Source organism: Antedon bifida, chromosome 4 (genome assembly GCF_963402885.1).
Source record: "Antedon bifida chromosome 4, ecAntBifi1.1, whole genome shotgun sequence".
In the NCBI taxonomy this organism is placed as follows: Eukaryota; Metazoa; Echinodermata; class Crinoidea; order Comatulida; family Antedonidae; genus Antedon; species Antedon bifida.
Window position 1 is genome coordinate 13669159 of NC_136229.1, and position 19844 is coordinate 13689002.

At 31.4% G+C, this 19844-nt stretch overlaps 1 protein-coding gene across 3 annotated transcripts in view; it reads right to left on the minus strand.

Moving 5' to 3' along the window:
* The window catches only part of LOC144840147 (serine/threonine-protein kinase Nek10-like), a 73061-nt gene that overhangs the window by 39282 nt on the left and 13935 nt on the right, over window positions 1-19844 (minus strand). For all 3 annotated transcript variants that reach the window (XM_078695842.1, XM_078695843.1, XM_078695841.1), the window contains exons 2-10: window positions 12977-13081; window positions 10709-10763; window positions 10052-10167; window positions 8978-9038; window positions 7537-7574; window positions 7247-7331; window positions 7065-7106; window positions 3602-3680; window positions 1390-1457 (exon numbers count right to left, since the gene is read on the minus strand). In XM_078695842.1, coding sequence (XP_078551968.1) covers window positions 1390-1457; window positions 3602-3680; window positions 7065-7106; window positions 7247-7331; window positions 7537-7574; window positions 8978-9038; window positions 10052-10167; window positions 10709-10763; window positions 12977-13017 — 585 coding nt within the window. In that variant the 5' untranslated portion in view covers window positions 13018-13081. The remainder of the gene's footprint in view (window positions 1-1389; window positions 1458-3601; window positions 3681-7064; window positions 7107-7246; window positions 7332-7536; window positions 7575-8977; window positions 9039-10051; window positions 10168-10708; window positions 10764-12976; window positions 13082-19844) is intronic.

Here is a 19844-nt window from a genome sequence, read left to right on the forward strand (position 1 = left end):
TTTTGAGCACTTGTCGAAGATGGCTGCTTGCATGTGCAATTGAACTAAGTATACTGAATGAAGTTTAATATATTGTTCTATTGTAATTGTAGTGAGTCTAGAGTAATGCAAATAAGAGAAAATTGTATAGACAAAAAATACCCAATCTCATCTAATCGAGTCTTCCACACATTTAACAATATGTGTACCGATGATCAAATCTAGTAAAAGTTTGTTTTGGAAAGTTAGTGTTTCCATCACTTGTGTTTGCTGTTGCACAACAATTTCATATTGTTACATTTCTCTTGAAAACGGCCTTGAAACTGAGGAATATTACATACTAATGTTGCCATAGCACGAACGACTGAAGGGGGGAAAGGCACTGAAAATTTCTGTCCTCCAGACCCAAGTCATCCAGGTAAAAGGTCAAATATGGTATTTCTGGTCATTATTTAAGAAAAAAACTTTATTATAATAGTAAATAGAAATGTTTATGTTCTGAACATTTTGACACCTCAATTGACTCTCTATGACAAGTAGTTTTATGGATATCAAAATATATTAACCTTAATAACAAGGTTGCAATTGCACCATAAAGGTCAAAGGCAAACCTGCATACTTCCGGGCATTTTTGGATGAAATGTTTCATTAAACTAAATAGTAACATATATATTCTGAACAATTTGACACCAAAATAAACTGTCTGTGACAACTATTTACTGAGAATGAGATATGGCAATGCCTTAAAATATGGGTCAAAGGTTAAAACTGGTACTTCCGGTCATTTAAAAAAAAAAATACTTCATTAGAGTAAATAGGAATGTTTATGTTCTGAACATTTTGACCTCAAATTAACTCTCTATGACCAATATTTTCAGAGATATAGTGTTTAAGCGAAAATGTCCGCCATTTTAAATAATACAAATTAGGGGTCATTTTGCTTGGCACCCATCAAAAATTGAATTCGTATAGGGTAGGCAACCTGTATACCAAATTTGGTGCTTTTGGAAAAAAGTGAACCAAAATATCCCTAACAGACTCCACTATCAGTGGCGATTTGTCAGGAACAATGCGGCTATTATTTAACATGTGTGTTTCGCGCTCTAGTCGAATTCTCTGGACAGAAAAAATAGAATAATAATACTTGTTTTGACCATTGTCCGTAAGATATTTGTGTAACGTCAATCCCGATGTAATTATTTCATTTAATGAAATCCACAAGATTATGCACAAAGGAAAATCTGTTAGGAGCGTTAGCCCCATGTGTACTGTGTTACACGGAGTAATATAATTTTGACATGGCCCTTTAATTAAACTAATTAAGAAAGTGATTTGTAATTATGCTATAAGTGTAGAATAAAACAATTTCTTAATTAAAATGACAAATTAACTACTTCACAATATACTTACGACATGTGCCCCAGATGCAATAAGCCAATCTTGATGTTCTTTTTCTACAGCTAATTTTTGAAAAATATCTAAGATATAAAAAAGGCATATTTAAAATTGAACTTTATGATAGAGTATACACATATTCTTATCAAACCTGAAAAACACTGAATCCAATCTTTCATTGCTTATTTATAGTCTGGTAGTTGAAGGGTTTAACTAGGAAAAAAATGGTACAACAGAAATTTTTATGAATGCAATAGGAATGACAACATGGATGGTTTCATTTTGTAGAACTATCAACTGGTAAGTGAATCATAAAAAAAATCTACTTGGTAAACACTGAAGTTGGTTAGATATAGATATGCCTAAAAATGAAATATGAAAATCAAAAAAAGTATAATTGTTTGTAGTTAAACAATGAAACTTGGTTTTTTCCAGTACGGTATTAGAAATGGGAATGAGACAACTAACTAAGGAGTATCAGTATTGTTTATCTTTCTAAAGTATCGACTGGAAGTGAAAAGTGTAAGATGGTTTCAAGTAAATATGTAAGTAAATAAACTACATTTTAACATTCATTAAAATATATATTCTTAATCAAATTGTACTATTAAAATTATAATCATTTTTGTGGAATCTTTAAATATTTTTACATTTATCTTTACAGGCCTAATTTCAAAGAATGTAAACTCAGAGTTGCCTCGTTGATATATAACCTTTCATCATTCACCTCATGCCATTATTTGTACCATTACACTAATAAAAATTCATTATTTGTATATTATCTATTATCATTATTATCATTATTCAAAAATTAAAATAATCCATTATCACAAATAAAAATATGCATGTATTATCTGTATGAAAAGTTTGAGACCATTTCCATGGTATAGTTTAGTTACTATTATACAATTTCCGAAGTCAAAATAACCTATTTACTGTTGTTTGATGTCAAAATTATTCATTAAATAAAGTAAATAGAAACATACACTTTACGAACCATTTAAGACCAATTTTAAGTGTGTACAACCAGTATTTATCGACATATGATACGAGGTCAGAGGTCATTTATTTATTTATTGTCAAAATTATTCATTAGAGTAAATATAACATGCACTTTATGAATAATTTAAGACCAAGTGTGTACAACTAGTATTTATTGAGATATTATTATGAGGTCAAAGGTCAATATTTAAAAAATGACCTTTCTTGCCATTTTTTGACAAACATTTTCATTAGAGTAAATAAAAATATGTATGTTGTAAACAATTTGAGACCAAATAGAAGCCTCTGCAGTTAGCGGTTGCCAAGATATACAATCATATTAATTTACAGTAGGCCATTTTTATCAAAAATTTAAAATAAAAGAAAAACGCGTCTAAAAAATGCTCCCAAAGATGGATTTTTGTCGATTTTGGATATGTTATTCTCGATAAAATTCCGCTTTCAATGATGTTAACATTTCTTTTGTACCATTTCTTTCCTGGTAGGGCCTATATTTTTGGTTCAACTACAACACTATTAGGGAGGTTTCGCAACCTTACCTTTTGAGCTGATCCCCATTTCATATTCGTAAAGCGTATTCGTGTTGACGAATATCACCAGTCATATTCGTAACTACAAAACGAGTATAGTTTTTGATCTATTTGCACATTTTGCATTTGAATCAGGAATGATTCATGATTATAATATAATTATAGATTTATTGAAAGTAATTTACTAAAGTAATTTACTAAAATGCCAAGTCAATTTTGATAAATAGCAGTTTTTAAAGTCCTCACTCGCTTTGATGTTACGCTAGGCCTAGGCAGCCAAGCACCAAGCAGCACGTACCTGCGCTTCGCTCAAATTTACCGCAGTCATATTTTGGACGCGCCTCAATATTTCGTTGCCATGCGAAACAGATTTTTTTATGGCTTACGAAAACGAATACGTGTGCGTGACGTATCCGTTTTCGTTATCGTATTCGTAAGATTGCGAAACCTCTCTAATATAGAGAAATATACTGAAACAGTAGAACTCTTATTAAGGAGACAACTTCATGACCCAACCAAGTGTCTTCTTATAGGTATGGATTGGGCATGGGTTACCTCTTATTCATTTCATGGTAGATTGTCACTTAGTGAGGATTCCCTCATATTTTATCATTTCACAGAAAAAGTGTCCCCTTAATAGGAGTGTCGCCTGAATATGGATATCCCAAAGGTGAGATTCTATTGTAATACTTTACTTGTTAGTTCTTTTAAGATGTCTACTGTTAATGGCTGTTCCCCTGAGCACAAATACTGTTCTGTTCTTGCATGAAGCCTCTGTAAAAAAGAATTAACTTACAATAATAATAATAATATTTATTTGGATCAACACTTTTTTAACAGGGGCACAATGCAAATTACAAAATTTCATTTTACAAAATTACTTAAAAACTATACAAAAACAATGGAAAAGAAAACGAAAACTTCTTGCGTATTTAAATAAAATAAATTTACATTCATTAATATTTATTAACATCTATACCTTACTGGAAGTACCTTCATCAGGGACTTTCCCCCTGACCTGACGTGAACATACATTGAACGCAAAAAATGTTGTAAGCGGCAGAAAAAGTGTAATTTCTGGTGAACTAGAGATGCCATTTATCATGTGTTTAGGTGCAAGAGTACCATTTCCGGGCATCTTGGCGTGTCAAAACTCCCATTGTTCGATCTTGGCTACTCCTCTGCCTAATGTATTACTAAATTTACATGAAAACCAAAACCATTTATCTTTACCCCTTTCACACCAAAAGCAAAACTGTGGAGACATTCCGGAGTTGACGCCCTGGTGTTTTGGTGTGAAAGGTCAAATCAAACAACGCCGGAGTTCAAAACAGCGGGGTTAAACAGCTAAATGTTCTCCGGAGGGCGAACTGCGGGGACACATCAGTGTCAAACTCGGATTTTCAGGTCAAAAGATCATCCTCATCATTGCTTTAGTTTTATTTCAAAATACTTAAATAGTTGTACAAAATATATAGCGGGTGTAAAAAATAATAAATAGTATAAATAAAATATTATATGACTTCTGAGACTTTCGAAAATAATTATTAAAGTTAAAATATTATCAATTAAAAAGATTCTAACGATCATCGCTATGTACAAACAAAATAGAGGGTGGTATTTACTATTTTATTTAAAAAACCCCGGTGTTGCTAGGGTATCTCCGGAATTTCTCAATGTTTTGAATGGTCACAAACCCTGTGTCTCCGGAGATCACTGCAGAGTTTTGTGTGAATAATTTTGATAAATTTTAAAATTTTTTCATCAAAAACGCGCGAATTGTTCAATTCAACGTGCTCGTATGACGTGATTTTAGGTCGAAATGGTTTCAAATTTGGTAAAATTACTAGAAGGCTGGAAAAACATAATTCATGTGAAAAAAAGATGTGTTTGCCATTATGTGCGCACCGCACACATAAATATTTGCACGCATGAAGTTGATTAGAAATTAAGTTTGCGCATTTTTAAATTTTAAATGTTATGTTTACCCATTTTTAAAGATACGCAATGCACAAAAAATGGGGGAGAAAGACAGAAGAATAATAATAGACTTGAACTCGTCACTTTGACGAGTTAGTTATCCGTACCACAAACGCCACATGCACGCACGTTAAGCCTGTTTTATAATAATCCGATATCTACAACTCATTAACTTCTAGAATTTGTAATAAAAATTAATTTCAACAATTTTTTTAGTTTTTTCATCAAAAACGTGTGCGAATTGTCTTCAACGTGTTCGATTGGCATTATTTAAAGTGGAAAAGGTCTAAATTGTTTTCAAAATTACAAGGAAAGGCTTGAAAAATATAATTCAAGAGAATAAATGTTTTTCATACTCCGTGCACACCTTACGCGTAAATAATTTCGCGCGCGTGGGAATTTTTGACATGAGCAAAATGTTATAAAACATTTGAGAAATTAATTTTGCGCATTTTGAAATTTTAAATGCGCATGTGCGCGTAACTTCTTGTGAAACATGCCATTTTTAATCCATAGAAAGTTTGCCCTTGATATGACAAAATGACTTTTGGTTTTTAATCTATGATCAATCATTGTAATTCATAAAATCGCGTGCAAGTCATGTTGCGCAACTCTGACGTCTTTCGAAAATATAGGAGGTGCACAACTTCAGGTAAATGTCCACATGTTGTCAAAGTTATGAAATGTTATGTTTACACATTTTAGAGAAACGCGACTTACAACAAAAGGAAGAAAGAAAGAAGAATAATACAGGAAAAAAAATATTGATCCAATACAATAACAAGGATAACTAATTAGTATCTAAATTACCATATAACGTACCTATGACATCATAAAATCGTTATACAAGTATGATGTCAAAATAACACTCAATTGTCATATTCCAAGGGAAAATATAGAAACCGCAGAAAAAGATGTTTTAAATCTCATGAAAATAGTAGAACATTTAATACATCCAGATTAAGATCATCAACTGTGTATCAGAAGTTATATTTTAGAAACCACAATATGCACAGCACTAGAACATTCCAGTTAATTGCAATCTTATTTATAGGCCTATTTGATTGCATCTGATAACTTTGGAAAAAGAGAAAGTTTGTAATGAGTTAATGTCGTTTAATTCTACCCTTTACTTAAACGCCATCCTAAATCTGGAGGATCACAGTTTGCCATCCAAGGTACATATACATAGAAAATGCAATAGTTTACATCATCAAAATACTTATACAGTATTATGGTTTCTTTACCAGGAATCAAACCACCATACATGCAAATTCCACATTCATCAGTTGGTCTTTGACATTTCAAACCATAATAATTACATGATGCTGGCTGTTTATTTTGTAGAATATTTTTGGTATGATATAGCCATATTTATTGGAATATGTTGGTTCAGGGACAGAGAAACATTGTTTTATATGATAGTTTTCTCCAGCTAGTTCTTTAGGGAAACCTATTTTCTGTTATCGTTTTAAATGTGATCTCAGTCAGAAAGGAAATATGTTCATGCTGGATGCAGCTTTCGTAATAAATAATACATTCAATATATTGTAGTATTTTCACTATGCAGCAGCATAACGTCAAAACGGTTAGTATAACAATGCCGTGCTGTACATTTACGTTACTATTTTTTATGTATATATTTTGAGTGTACAATTCTTAGTTCATACTTGTAATGCGGGTGATTTTTTTATATAAATGCAAAGTGTTATCACAAAGAGTACCAGAAGAGAAAATCATATCAGTTTACATTATTTTGGTATAGTATTATCTCCATTTATTGACACGTTTTGTGACGCAGATTGCATTATATAAATTTATCTCCATGTATGTTATGGCTGACATGACGTTCGTCAGTCTTCTACAGGTAGCCCTACAGCTCTTTCCCTAACTAGGGCTATTCTATAAACACTAGCATCCAACAGAAAAAGAAAAATTCTTTGCAATTTTTTTCATCACACAATTTATTAATCATAATCGATACTGAAAGTTGAAACTATCATTCCAAAATAATTAAATAGTCAAAAGTTTTCTAGGCCTCGTTAAAAAACTACAATCCATCACAATAGCTAGGGGCGTCGAGCGGAAGAAGATGTTCCAAAGTTTATGGGGAAAATCCCTTACTTAATTTGTTACAGAATATTAATATGAATTTCTGAAGTTAGATCAAGAACTTACCTCTGCTAATGGCTTTACTCCATCGAGTTTGAATATATGTTTCTATAAACAAAGATATGTATTTATTATTTGAACATTTCTATATAATAAAAAAAAAACATGTACTAAATATGTAATTATATGGTATATATTAATTATTATTAGTTAAAAAATATATGTACACTGTTTTGATATAAACTTACTTGGTAAATTGTATCCCGTAGAAATATTCGTAGACATATCAAAATGCATAGTTGGTTTTCAGCTGGTGCTCTCTCAGACCACTCACTATAAAGAAAAATGTATTTAGCGATGTTGTTGAAGACAATTTTATTCGGAGCCAGGCCTTAGAGCCTAGGCGAATGAAAGGAAAAATTATTTTCGCCAGTTTTGCGAAAGATATCAATCAACTCCAATCGCCGTTTGCGAAAACGCCAATGGCTAGCGTGACCGTAGCCACCCAATCATATATTTTAGATGAATGTGTACTCACCTTGAACAAAGCCGACTTTTGACAAGGGCTGAAAATATCTGTAAAATAAACAAAATTGTCATAAACAATTGCTGTGTCTGGTCTAATTTTAATGTACAATATTCCAATAGGAAAAGAACAAATGAGTTCTGTTGATACTTCTATTGATTTTACAGAAAAATTGAATATGACAAAATAGCATATTAAATGCATCTCAATCATTTATTCTAACCTTCTTTAGTACTGAAGTGAAAGTAAGAAAGAATAAATATGAAAGGTGACAAATACAAGCGTGTCTATGAGTTGACGAATACCACAAACATACTGCTGGTAATCAGTGACTGGCTAGCACTATGAAAGCTCTCATGAGAGCGAAAAGTATCAGTATCAGATATTAAAGCTACTGTCTGCGATGTTATTAGTAAAATTGTGGAACAGAAAAAAACAATTGCCATTCTTTCAAAATAACAATTGCGAAGTCGAGATCAAACTACAAACAATAAATGTAAAATTCCAAGAACACTCGGACTTCATTGGATGTAAAGTTCAAGACATGGTAGAGAACAGTAAACAAAGATCTTGAAATAATTAAAGACAACTTGACAACATGGAAGGGCGTCAGCAGCGAAACAATCTACAATTTTAATGGAATTCCAGAATTAACCGAGAATGAAGAGGATTTTGGGTAATGTACTAAAGAAAATGATTTTGAACCCCGAAAAATCAATGCGAAATCAGAATCAACCATTAAATCGCAATAAAGATTTGAGCTTATGCGAACATAACCCACATTTAAGAAGGCCTACGATAACAAGTTTGAAACCCAAAAACCCAACCTATGACTGAATCTCAAAAGAAATGACTAAGGCAAATTGAAACAGCACTCCCTTTTTTGACTCACAATTGACATAATTTTGCGTCTATATGTTTTATGTTTTTTATCTTTATTTTGTTCTTTATATAGTGAATATTATAATCGATATATTTTTGGTGAATGGTGTGTATATATGAAGAAGTGTTTGATTAGTGAGTACGTTTGTAGGCGGCTGGGAAATGTTACTGAAATGTTGGGTATGTGAGTCACTCCGGCCTTAGGGAGTCACACCTCTAGCATGTACAGTACTACTACTATAGTTAAGTTTAGGACTAGACTTTTAGGACTTTGTTAATTTCAGACTATATTTACATTACACAAAATGTTAACTGGTTGTCAAACAAATATAATTGATAATAAATCATTATTTCTTAAATTATTAAAAAGAGAATATCAATTTTAAAAAAAAATCATTTAATGAAGAAAAATAATTAAAACTGTTACGTCCAAAAACCGAGCAGCATTTTTGTAAGAAATATTTCTTGTTTACCTTTATTGTGTATATTTGATTAAATCAACCTGTCATTTGTTCTTTGAACTGTTGGTTGGAAATGAAGAATGTGCTGTTGTCAAAATATGAAAACATACCTGGTCAAATTGCTTGGATAGATGATGTTTGCTAAAGAGCCGTTCATTCTGATAGGTTGAACTGTTAAAATAAAAACATTTTATTATTTCAATCAATAATCCAACATTTTCCTATTTGTAGGTTGTAATGATTGTGTCAGGTAAGATACGCGCGATTTTATGAATTTCGCGTATTTAACATAGATCGAAAACCATTAAACAATTTAAATTGGAACTTGGCAAAAGTGTAATTTATATTATGCGCTAACTTTCTGTGTTTTTTATGGAAAAACTCAAAAATTCATCAAAACTATGCCTTTTTTAAAACATAACATGATATTGGATAGGTCAATCAATTATCTTTCGCATGATTTACCATTTTAAATTGGTTATGACGTCATCATGCGCAAAAGCGTGAATAACTTTGGTCACTTATTTTCATCATTCCAATAAATTTATCATTACATTACAGTAGGTTGTGGCTTTTTGCATGTGACTGCCTGACTCAAGGCTTTGTTACACATCGGGCTGTTTGCATTTGCCAGGGGGCAGGCGACAAACAGCATTGGCTTTAATGTTTGATCTAGGTTTGATATTAAATATTATTAAAAAAGGAGAGGGGTGTTGTGGTGTACACCCGGGGGTAATCCCCATAATGGAGGGGGAGGTGCCCTTTTTGGGAAAAAAGAACCTTCCTGTAAAAATCCTGGCTACGGGCTATTATTTTCAGTAATCATGCATATAACCTTATTGATTTGATCAGGATCTTTATTTATTTATTTATTCTTTCCTTAGCACTATTTTGTCCGTCAATTATCTTGAGATCAATTTCATCTAGCTACGTCAAATCAAGAGTATATTTCTTATGGCCAGGAATCGATGTGGTTATTTTGTCACTGTGCGCAATGAAACATTACGCGATTTAAAGAAATCATGTTTGTAATCATATCTTCATAAGCATGTATCATTAATAAAAAAATAAAAAACATTTTTTATTTTGATCTAATTTAAATACAATGCCCTTTAGAATTGCTAAAAATGATCTTTGTCAAGTTTATTTCCCAGGGTCCACATAGTAAAGTAATATTTTTTTACCTGAATGTTTCTAATGCTCTAGCCTCTGAGTTGTGATGTTGCAATACATTATTGCATTTGCGTGGTGGACTGTTGTTGTTATTGTTGTTGCTCTCTTCATGTTTTAATGATGGTAACTAGAAAATAAAAATAAAATAATCATTAATGGCAAAAACTAGGTGTAATGGTTACATGTAGAATCAAATAATACCCCCTAGACACATATCAAGAAGTGATAAAATACATTAAAAATGCTTGATTGTAAATAGGAACCTAAATCTGGGTCATTTGACGGCAAAATAAAGTGTCTACAGACATTTTAGTCACATTGTGTATGCAAACATTGAGAAATGGGGTCGAGGGTCAAATGTTGTACTTCCTTTGAATAAATCAGTGAAAAAATCAACTCTCTCGGACTAGTAGTTTTTGAGATATGATAACCCTGTAATTTCACCCTAATTTGCATATTTAAGATAATTTGCATATCATCGGGATGAGTGACAGAGGTGTGATGCTCAAATTTTGATCTCCTCATCATATGTGACCATTTAAAAAAGAAAAATCTCTGTTTGCAACATTTATGTGAGAGTTTATGTTCAAAATATTAATGGCATTGAAATGTTTACACATTTACTTTAATAAAATACACAAACAAGAATAGTAAAACATCAAACTTACTTGTTGTTTACTTGGATGTGTAATTAGAAGCTTTAGAAGTCGACTCAAATCCTCTCTAAAATAGAAAATTATTAAGACACTGTATATTTTTTATTGAATGACAATAACAATAATAAAATTAGTCCTAACTAAATTCAAACATTATTAGTTAAAGCCTTAAATCGGTAACATTTTCAAATGTTTGTTTGAATTTCGAGCCAAAACAACGAATGAGGACATCTTATCATCGGATTGTACCATTAAGTATTACAGTTAAAAAAAAGTAGAATGTTATTTTTTTTATTGATAATAAATGTCTTTTCTGATGATAGTTGGGGCCGTCTATTGCGTCTCTCAATTACCACCACACACGATCTTAAATTAAACTGTCTTTACCTACTCATAAATCCAACTTATGTTGGTTTTTTATTATTTATAAAAAGCTGAAACAAATTAAATGAAACACAATATAAGATACACCGGACCCACATTGTGGAATAATCTTGCATACAGTGATCCTTTTATTAGTTACCCTTTTCAAAAAAACAACCTATATTTACAACAATAAAATATGTTACACAAAACCCCTTGTTATTGTCAGATTCTTATTTTTTTCCTATCTTATTCTTCTTTCTTTCCATGAATTTTGTTTGCAGCATATCTCTAATTCTTATAATAACATAAGATTGTATAACAGAAGATTGACCTCTAACTGTAGATATGCAAGAAACTTTGTTATATGACTTTAAGAGTCGCGCAGCGTAAGTTACGCGCGATTTAATGAAATGTTATGGTTGATCATAAAAAAAAAGTATATTTCATAATATAGAGCAAATTTTGACATGATAAAAATAGCATGCTATGCAAATTTCAAAATGCGCAAAATTTATTTCTAATCAATTCCGCGTACATTTCAGGTCATTTTGAGCATTTCAAAATTTTAAAAAATGTTTGCATTCGTACAAAGCGTAGAAATATGTTTTTTGCAATTGAATTTTGTTTTCCATACCTTCTGTAGTAGATTTCATTCATTTTGATGAACTTTAATTGCAAAATAACGCTGCACATGCATGTTAAACTTTAATAATTGTGTGCTAAAGAATAGATAATTTAATGCAAATTTTAAAATGTATTATGGAAGCTAATGAGTTGTAGATATCAATTCATGTACAATTTGTACCTACAGGATGTTCTGACGTCACCATATGGCCACTTGAATTAAAAAAAATTTTTTTTTTCTTTTTTGTACTAGTTAATCCCATTTAATAAAATAGCGCATCGCACTAATGCGGTTCCCATTTTCTCCTATATTTTAATATGTTCTTGCTAAATCAATATTCTTTCACATAAGCTAAAAAAATATTTATTCTGCAGTAGATTTCATTCATTTTTATGAACTTTTGATTATATATTTACGTTACACAAAATGTTTACTACTGATTGTTAAACAAAAATAATTGATAATAAATCATTATTTCTGAAGAAAGAACAATTATTTAAGATGTATTGTCCCCCAAAAACATGAAAAATGAAGATTAATAAAATCAGACTTCTAAGTAGGTAATTTTGCAGGTTTTAATAAAGTAATTCACTTCTGTAAATTTTAATTTTAACCAAAAACCATTGTCTTGCAGACAATTTAAATATTTTTCACTAAAAAATTACATTTTTTTCAGGTAAATAACTTTTTTTTTCGATCTAGTTTTTGGTTAAAGTGAATAACTATTATGTGACATTAAAATGACATATTCAAAAACAAATTTTAAAAAAAATTATTTTTTAGGGGGACAATACATCTTTAAAACTGCTACATCAACAAGCGAGCTGCGTTTTTTTGTAAGAATATTTCTTGTTATTTTTTCTTCATTCATTCATATGACAATTTATTAACTTCCACAATAACATGATTAGGTACATCTATATAGTATTATTTGATTATCAGACAAATTTTAAAAGCTTTTATCATATGAAAATGGTCGATCAAAATCCAAGTATCAAAATTGTATTTTTGTTTTCAAAAGTCAACCTGCTTACGGGAGGTGGCCGGTTATGGGAGGTACCAAATACACTAATTAGATAGGAAGAACAAACAGGCTTTTGAAAGTGCAGCCGCTAATGGAGGTTCAACTGAAATAACAAAATCATTCATAAACAGTATGTGTTCTTTTCATAAGTTATGTATAAAAAAAAAAGAAATATGAACATTAAATGATCTAAATAGTATAATACAGAACAATAATTTACAACAGGAAATGTTATGCCTTTGTTACACAATCAATTAAAACTTACTTGGGATTTTTATTGAACTTCTTGTTCTCTCCAGTTGGCATTTTAACTGGCTTTTTTGACAGGATTCAAACTTTACATTGTCATGTAAAACATCAATTTAACACCCTTTACAAAAATACAAAGAAATAAAGATTGATCAGATAAAATTACAAAACAAGTTAAATACAAGTCTTTAAAAAATATCATTAAAAATGAATGACTTGGAAGAAAAAGGAACAACTGTATACTTCATCCGTTAACTTATTCTCAAAGAAAGGATACATTTCCTGATGACTGAAAGAAATTATTAAATAAAAATGTAAAATCAGAATTTTCATTGCCATCTACTTTCCTATAAAATTAAATTTCCTATTTTATAAATCAAATAGTTTTTTCTATCTTACTCGGTGTTTATTCCATAAGGCGTGATTATAAAAACTTGAAACAATGATGATAATCTTTATAACTTCAAGCATATTTTTCGGAGAACTTCAATCATATTAGCATTTGAAGAAAATCAGTATTACTATTATACACATTTCATTTTTTTAATTTATAAGCTACACACAAGAATACAGTTAAATATTTAGAATGTATTTTGTACAAAAATGGTGTTTTTTTTTATAACAAAACTCCCAATAAAATAAAACTGAAACACTTTTCAAAGGTCAGGTAAAGATGACTAGGGATAAATAAGAGAATTTACGTTAATAGGTTGAGATGATTTCTCAAACAAACAGTATTGTAGATTAACTTGGATTAGATAAGAAGACACAGAACTATGAAACCACAATTGAAATGCAAATCATTATCACTTCTATCCACGCGAACATGCATCAATGATCATTACGGTTCAGTGAGTCGGAAATGGGTTTGGCACCAGGAACTAAACTCAAGATTTTGTATGGTGATAAATAAACGCATAAGACAGTAACATATTCTACAGTATTTAATATTTAACCATATAAAAAAATACTTATCTCTACTTTTTACATACATTTGTGTACATAACAAGTTGCTTCACTTAACGCTAAAGTATTTTGAAAACTTTGTATTGCTTTTATTAAGTGAAAGATTGGAGCTGCTATTACAAGCTTTCCTGGTTCCATGTAAATAAAATATATCTCTGTTGTCTTACAATTAAACTGTTGCAATATAACTGTTTTTGTAATGCTAGATAATTAACTATAACCAGCTATAGTTTACGATTACAATAATTTGTACTACAGGTACTGTAATTAAAAAATGCAAATAATAGTTGAAATTAATATATAAATATATTATCAGTAATTAACATGAAACATTCCATTACAAAGTCTTATGTTACAATATAAAATAAAATTATTGGCAAGTATTATTATTAATTTATTGTGTAATCCTTAATATGATGGATTTGAACATCACAAGTGAATTTGCTTGCATAGTATTTAAACAGAAACAAATTGATGAATGAGGTGCACATAAGTAGTGAAAGGATGCCAGTTTATGTACATGCTATGCTTTTACCACAAATATCAATTCAAATTAAAGCTAATGCGATAAATATTTCAAAAATATTTTATATTCTTAGTATCCTTAAATATACATTACAAAGATTAACATAATTAAATTTATACTTTTATAAATTAAATTAGGATTACAGTACCTTTTAAAGCTGGAGTCATACCCTTGTACCTGTCCAAGTACCAGTCAAAGAATGACTTGAAATGTTTGCCATCAGACAATAAGTGTAAATATACTTTCATGGTGATAATGCTTTATAACCAAGTGTGAATTATCACAATTTTACTCTGTCAAGTTTCACCCAATCACAGTCTTACAAAGAATTGTTAGCTTTACTTTGTAAAGAACCACAATTCAAATTATAATAAAAATAGTCCCATTTGTACCATAGAATTTAGATTATATTTTAGTTCTGCTTGGGATATTGTCATGCTTCATTTGTAACGGATTCACAAATTTCAAGTCAATAAATATTATATTTTATTTGTTTTTAGAGAATTTTCCCAGGTTAGGGTTATGGAATTACAAAAGGACGTGACGCTGAAAGCAAACAATACAACCAAAATGACAAAGTAAAACTAATCACTGATGAAACCAGAATATCTGATCACTCTTCTTCTTCCATTGATCATGTTCTTTGTAACTCACCTGAAAAGATTAACCAATCAGGTGTTATTACTATTGGTATATCCGACCACTTTGCTGTTTTTTGTACTAGGAAATTAAAATTCTTTAGTGAGAAAAATGTTCAACATAATGATGTCCGAATTAGGTCTATGAAAAATTACTCCACTGAGGCTTTAAATAATAAGCTTGCAGAAACTGATTGGTCAGATGTTCTGAATTGTCATGATACAAATACTGCTTGGTCCAAATTTATCTCAATAATGCAACATGTTACTGACACCCTTACTCCCTTAAAACAGGTTCGCCTAAAGAAAAAAGTTAATCCATGGCTTAATGATGACATTATAAACGCGATTCATCTTAGAGATGCATTTCTTAACAAATTAAAAAATGATAAATCTAACAAAGAATTATACAAGAATTATTGTGTTAAACGTAATCAGGTTCAACGAATGGTTAAAAAGGCAAAGTCATCCTTTTTTAAAGATAAGCTTGAAGAAAATAAAGATAACCCAAAAAAGCTATGGAATAACCTTAAGAATCTTGGTTTCTCACAAAAAGATAAGTCTAAAACTAAAATAATTATTGAAACTAATGATAAAAGCTTTTTTAGCCCCAAAGATGTCGCCAATAAATTTAATGTTTATTTTACTGGTGTAGCATCTGCCCTTGTAAATAAACTTGCTTCTTGCAGTGGTATTTTTAGTACTGTGTCTGATGCCTTTAAGTCGTTTTACCTTTCTAACATCAATAATTCTTTTAAACTGTCTCCTGTTTCTACTGATGATGTGTTACAGGAACTAAAACGACTTAAAACCCATACTAGTACTGGATTGGATGGGATCTCTTCCAGATTCTTGAGAGATGGCTCGGAAACGCTGACGCCAATTATTACCCATCTTATTAACATTTCTATCTCTAAAAATGAAGTTCCGGACTCTATGAAAGTTGCCAAAATTATTCCCCTCTACAAAAAAAAGAACCGGACTCGAATGGAAAATTACCGACCAATTAGCGTTCTCCCAGCCCTCTCTAAGATTCTGGAAAGGTGCGTATCCAATCAACTAAATAACTATCTTAATAATTGTAAGCTTCTTTTTAAATATCAGTCTGGGTTCAGAGAGTCACACTCTACGGAGTCGTGTTTAATTAATCTTGTTGACCAAATTAAAAGAAATATCTCTCATGGCCTCTACACAGGCATGGTGCTTATTGATCTTCAAAAGGCGTTCGATACTGTTGATCACGGCATCTTATTTAAAAAACTTGCCAAGATTGGGGTGAACAGTGTTGAATGGTTTCGATCATATCTTTCCACTAGGAGCCAGTTAGTTAGTATTGAACACGAACTATCTGAAGCCAGGCAGATCTCTTGCGGTGTCCCGCAGGGCAGCATTTTAGGTCCTATTTTATTTTTAATTTACATAAATGATATGTCTATATGTATTGATCAAGATTGTACTCTTCTTCTCTACGCAGATGATAGTGCTATAATCTTTGCTCACACTGACCCAGATGTTATTTCTATCAAACTTGGTAAAGTTCTTGAAATGTGTAGCAAATGGTTAATTGATAATAGGCTTTCTTTGCACGCTGGTAAAACTGAACTTATTGTGTTTTGCTCCAAGAAAAAACAACGTATTGTGAGTGAGCTCTGTGTTACCTTTAATGGGCACACAATCAAAGCTAGATCAACGGTTAACTACCTTGGCATCGAACTTGATCAATCGCTCAGTTTTTCCAGTGTTGCTAATCATATTATTTTTAAAATTAACGGTAGGCTTCGTTTCCTTTATAGGAATAAACAATGTTTATCTCTGTCTTCCCGAAAACAGTTATGTTCCGCTCTAATTCAGTGCTTATTTGACTATGGTGCCTGTTCTTGGTATTCCAGTCTAAATAAATGTCTTAAACGTAAATTGCAAGTTAATCAGAATAAGATGGCACGCTTTATTCTGGGTGCTAATAATATGTTTCATATTGGACGAGAAGAGCTTTCTAGCCTCGGTTACCTTAATGTTGAGACTAGAGTTAAATATCTTAGGTTATGTCATGTTTTTAAAATTTTTCATAACCGACATGCCTCTTACATGTATTCTCAATTTTCTAGAGTCTGTAATTTTCATGGTCACCTCACCCGGAACAGTGTATACAACTTTATTGTTCACAAAGCTAGGGGTATCGAAACTAAAGCTTTCTACAATATAGGAATCAAGGACTGGAATGCTCTTCCCAATGATCTAAAATCCATCAATAATCAATCTATTTTTAAAATTAAATTAAGAAAGTATCTCATCGTTGATATTCCTATCTGATTTTATATTTTCCGGTTTTATGATATTGTTGCTCTTCACTTTTTATATTTATATATATATCTTTTTATTGTACATTTTTTATATTACCTTTTTAACATTTTATATGTGTTTTTTATTAGTCTTTCACATTTCCATATGCTTTTCTTATGATCCTTGTTCACTTTCACATCTCCGATTTCTCTTGCAATGGACCCCATTGGAAATAAATTGACATGTCGATTTTATGGGTCGTCCTTGCATCCATTCACTTTGGTTTTAATCAATTTTAATATTCCAATTGTTTGTTTTTTTTTTCTTTGTTAAAAATTTTAAATGTATTGTTGAATGGATGCTAAATGAATAAATGAAAAATGACAAAAATGAAAAATCATGATACGAATATAAGTCTGTAGTATTTACTTATTCTATTCTTAGAGAAGAGTACAGTAGGTATAAAAATAAACTGATATTAAAAGGAGTAAAAACAAGTTATAGGTGAACTATCCATTGTGGAACATTTGATGCTACTAAGTTAAAATGGTTATTTTTAGACGACTGTAATGAGTAAATATTTAATTGTTTGTTTTTTAACTATGAACAGTACTTTGAATGATTTTTGTCCATTAGCCTCCATAGCACAATATCATACTATCCAGGTATAAGCCAAGGTAAAGGTAAAGGTAAGTCCCGTATTCATTTTTAAACGTAGGGTAATGAGCTGTCGGCATTGTTTGGTAGGGTGGCCAGTTCCTTTCCAAGGTAGCACCTAGTTCTTAGAAAATAATAACTTCACAGTAGTGTATGATATTTTTTAAATAATCACATACAGTACATACACACGGATAGACCATGGACAGATAAAACACAGGCCTACTTTTCAATCATAACCCTTTGTCTCCCATTCTTACGTATTCAAAACTTTCTCATGTGCTTGTAAATGATCTAAATTGCCAACAAAAGGCCTATAGTAGAGCAGTTAATGACATGAGCTGTGCATTTTATTACCAAAGCATGAAACTTGGCACAAAGTTTCTATAATGTATATAGATTCAAAATATCGGAGGGTGCCAAGTGTCCAACGTCCGGTATGGCGGCCATCTTGATTTCAAAATGGCCACCATAAAAACAAAAAATGTTCATATCTTGGCAACTATACACATTAGAGACTTAATTCTGGTCTCAGATTGTTCACAAACTATATATTTCTATTTGCTCTAATGAAAATTTTCGTCCAAAAATGACCGGAAATGACGTTTCTTTCAGTTTGACCTTTGACCTCGTATTTGTATATCTCTGTAACTACTGGTCATTTTCAATCGATTTTGGTGTCATTTTGTTCAGAATAAATACATTTATATTTGTAGTAATGAAACATTTTCACATAAAATGACCGGAAATACAATTTATGACCTTTGACATTTAATTATTGATTTTTAATTATGTGAATATACTGTATGTGGTTTTTGGTGGTCTTAAATGCACCTAATTTTGAACTTTGACCTGATAGGCGTAATTATATTAAATGATTAATGGACTTAAATTGTATATAGTACATAAAATTGGTAAACATTGTGCTTGGTGGTACCATTAGTTCAATGATGTTGGCACCTTCTGATTCGCTAAAAGTTTTAATAGTTTGACAGAGGAAATAACATACATGTTATGGAATACCGTAAAACCTCGAAAAGGTGATAGTATGAGCTTCTTTTCGAGATAGACTGTATTTGAATGTCAAATGAATAGTATGATGATCGTGTTTATATCAATATATTATTAATGACCTTACAAAGAACCCTTTATATTTCAACAATCAAGCCTCAGTTATTCTACAATTTATTGTTTTCCAAGTGGTAGGCCTATTTTGATTGCATCTTCTTTTTGTAGGCCTATGCTTCCTCGGTAATATGGTCCTACCCCTCCTTCTTTGTCTGTAGATGGTCTTATACCCCATTCTTTGTTTGTGGATGGTCTTATATCCCCCTTCCTTGTCTGTGGATAGTCTTATACCCGCTTCTTTGTCTGTGGATGGTCTTATACCCGCTTCTTTGTCTGTGGATGGTCTTATACCCCCCTTCTTTGTCTGTGGATGGTCTTATACCCGCTTCTTTGTCTGTGGATGGTCTTACACCCCTTTCTTTGTATGTAGATGGTCTTACACCCCTTCTTTGACTGTGGATGGTCCTACACTCCCTTCTTTGTCTGTGGATGGTCCTACACCCACTTCTTTGTCTGTGGATGGTCCTTCACTCCCTTCTTTGTATGTGGATGGTCCTACACCCCCTTCTTTGTCTGTGGATAGTCCTACACCCCCTTCTTTGTCTGTGGATGGTCTTATACCCGCTTCTTTGTCTGTGGATGGTCTTACACCCCCTTCTTTGTCTGTGGATGGTCTTATACCCGCTTCTTTGTCTGTGGATGGTCTTACACCCCCTTCTTTGTATGTGGATGGTCCTACACCCCTTCTT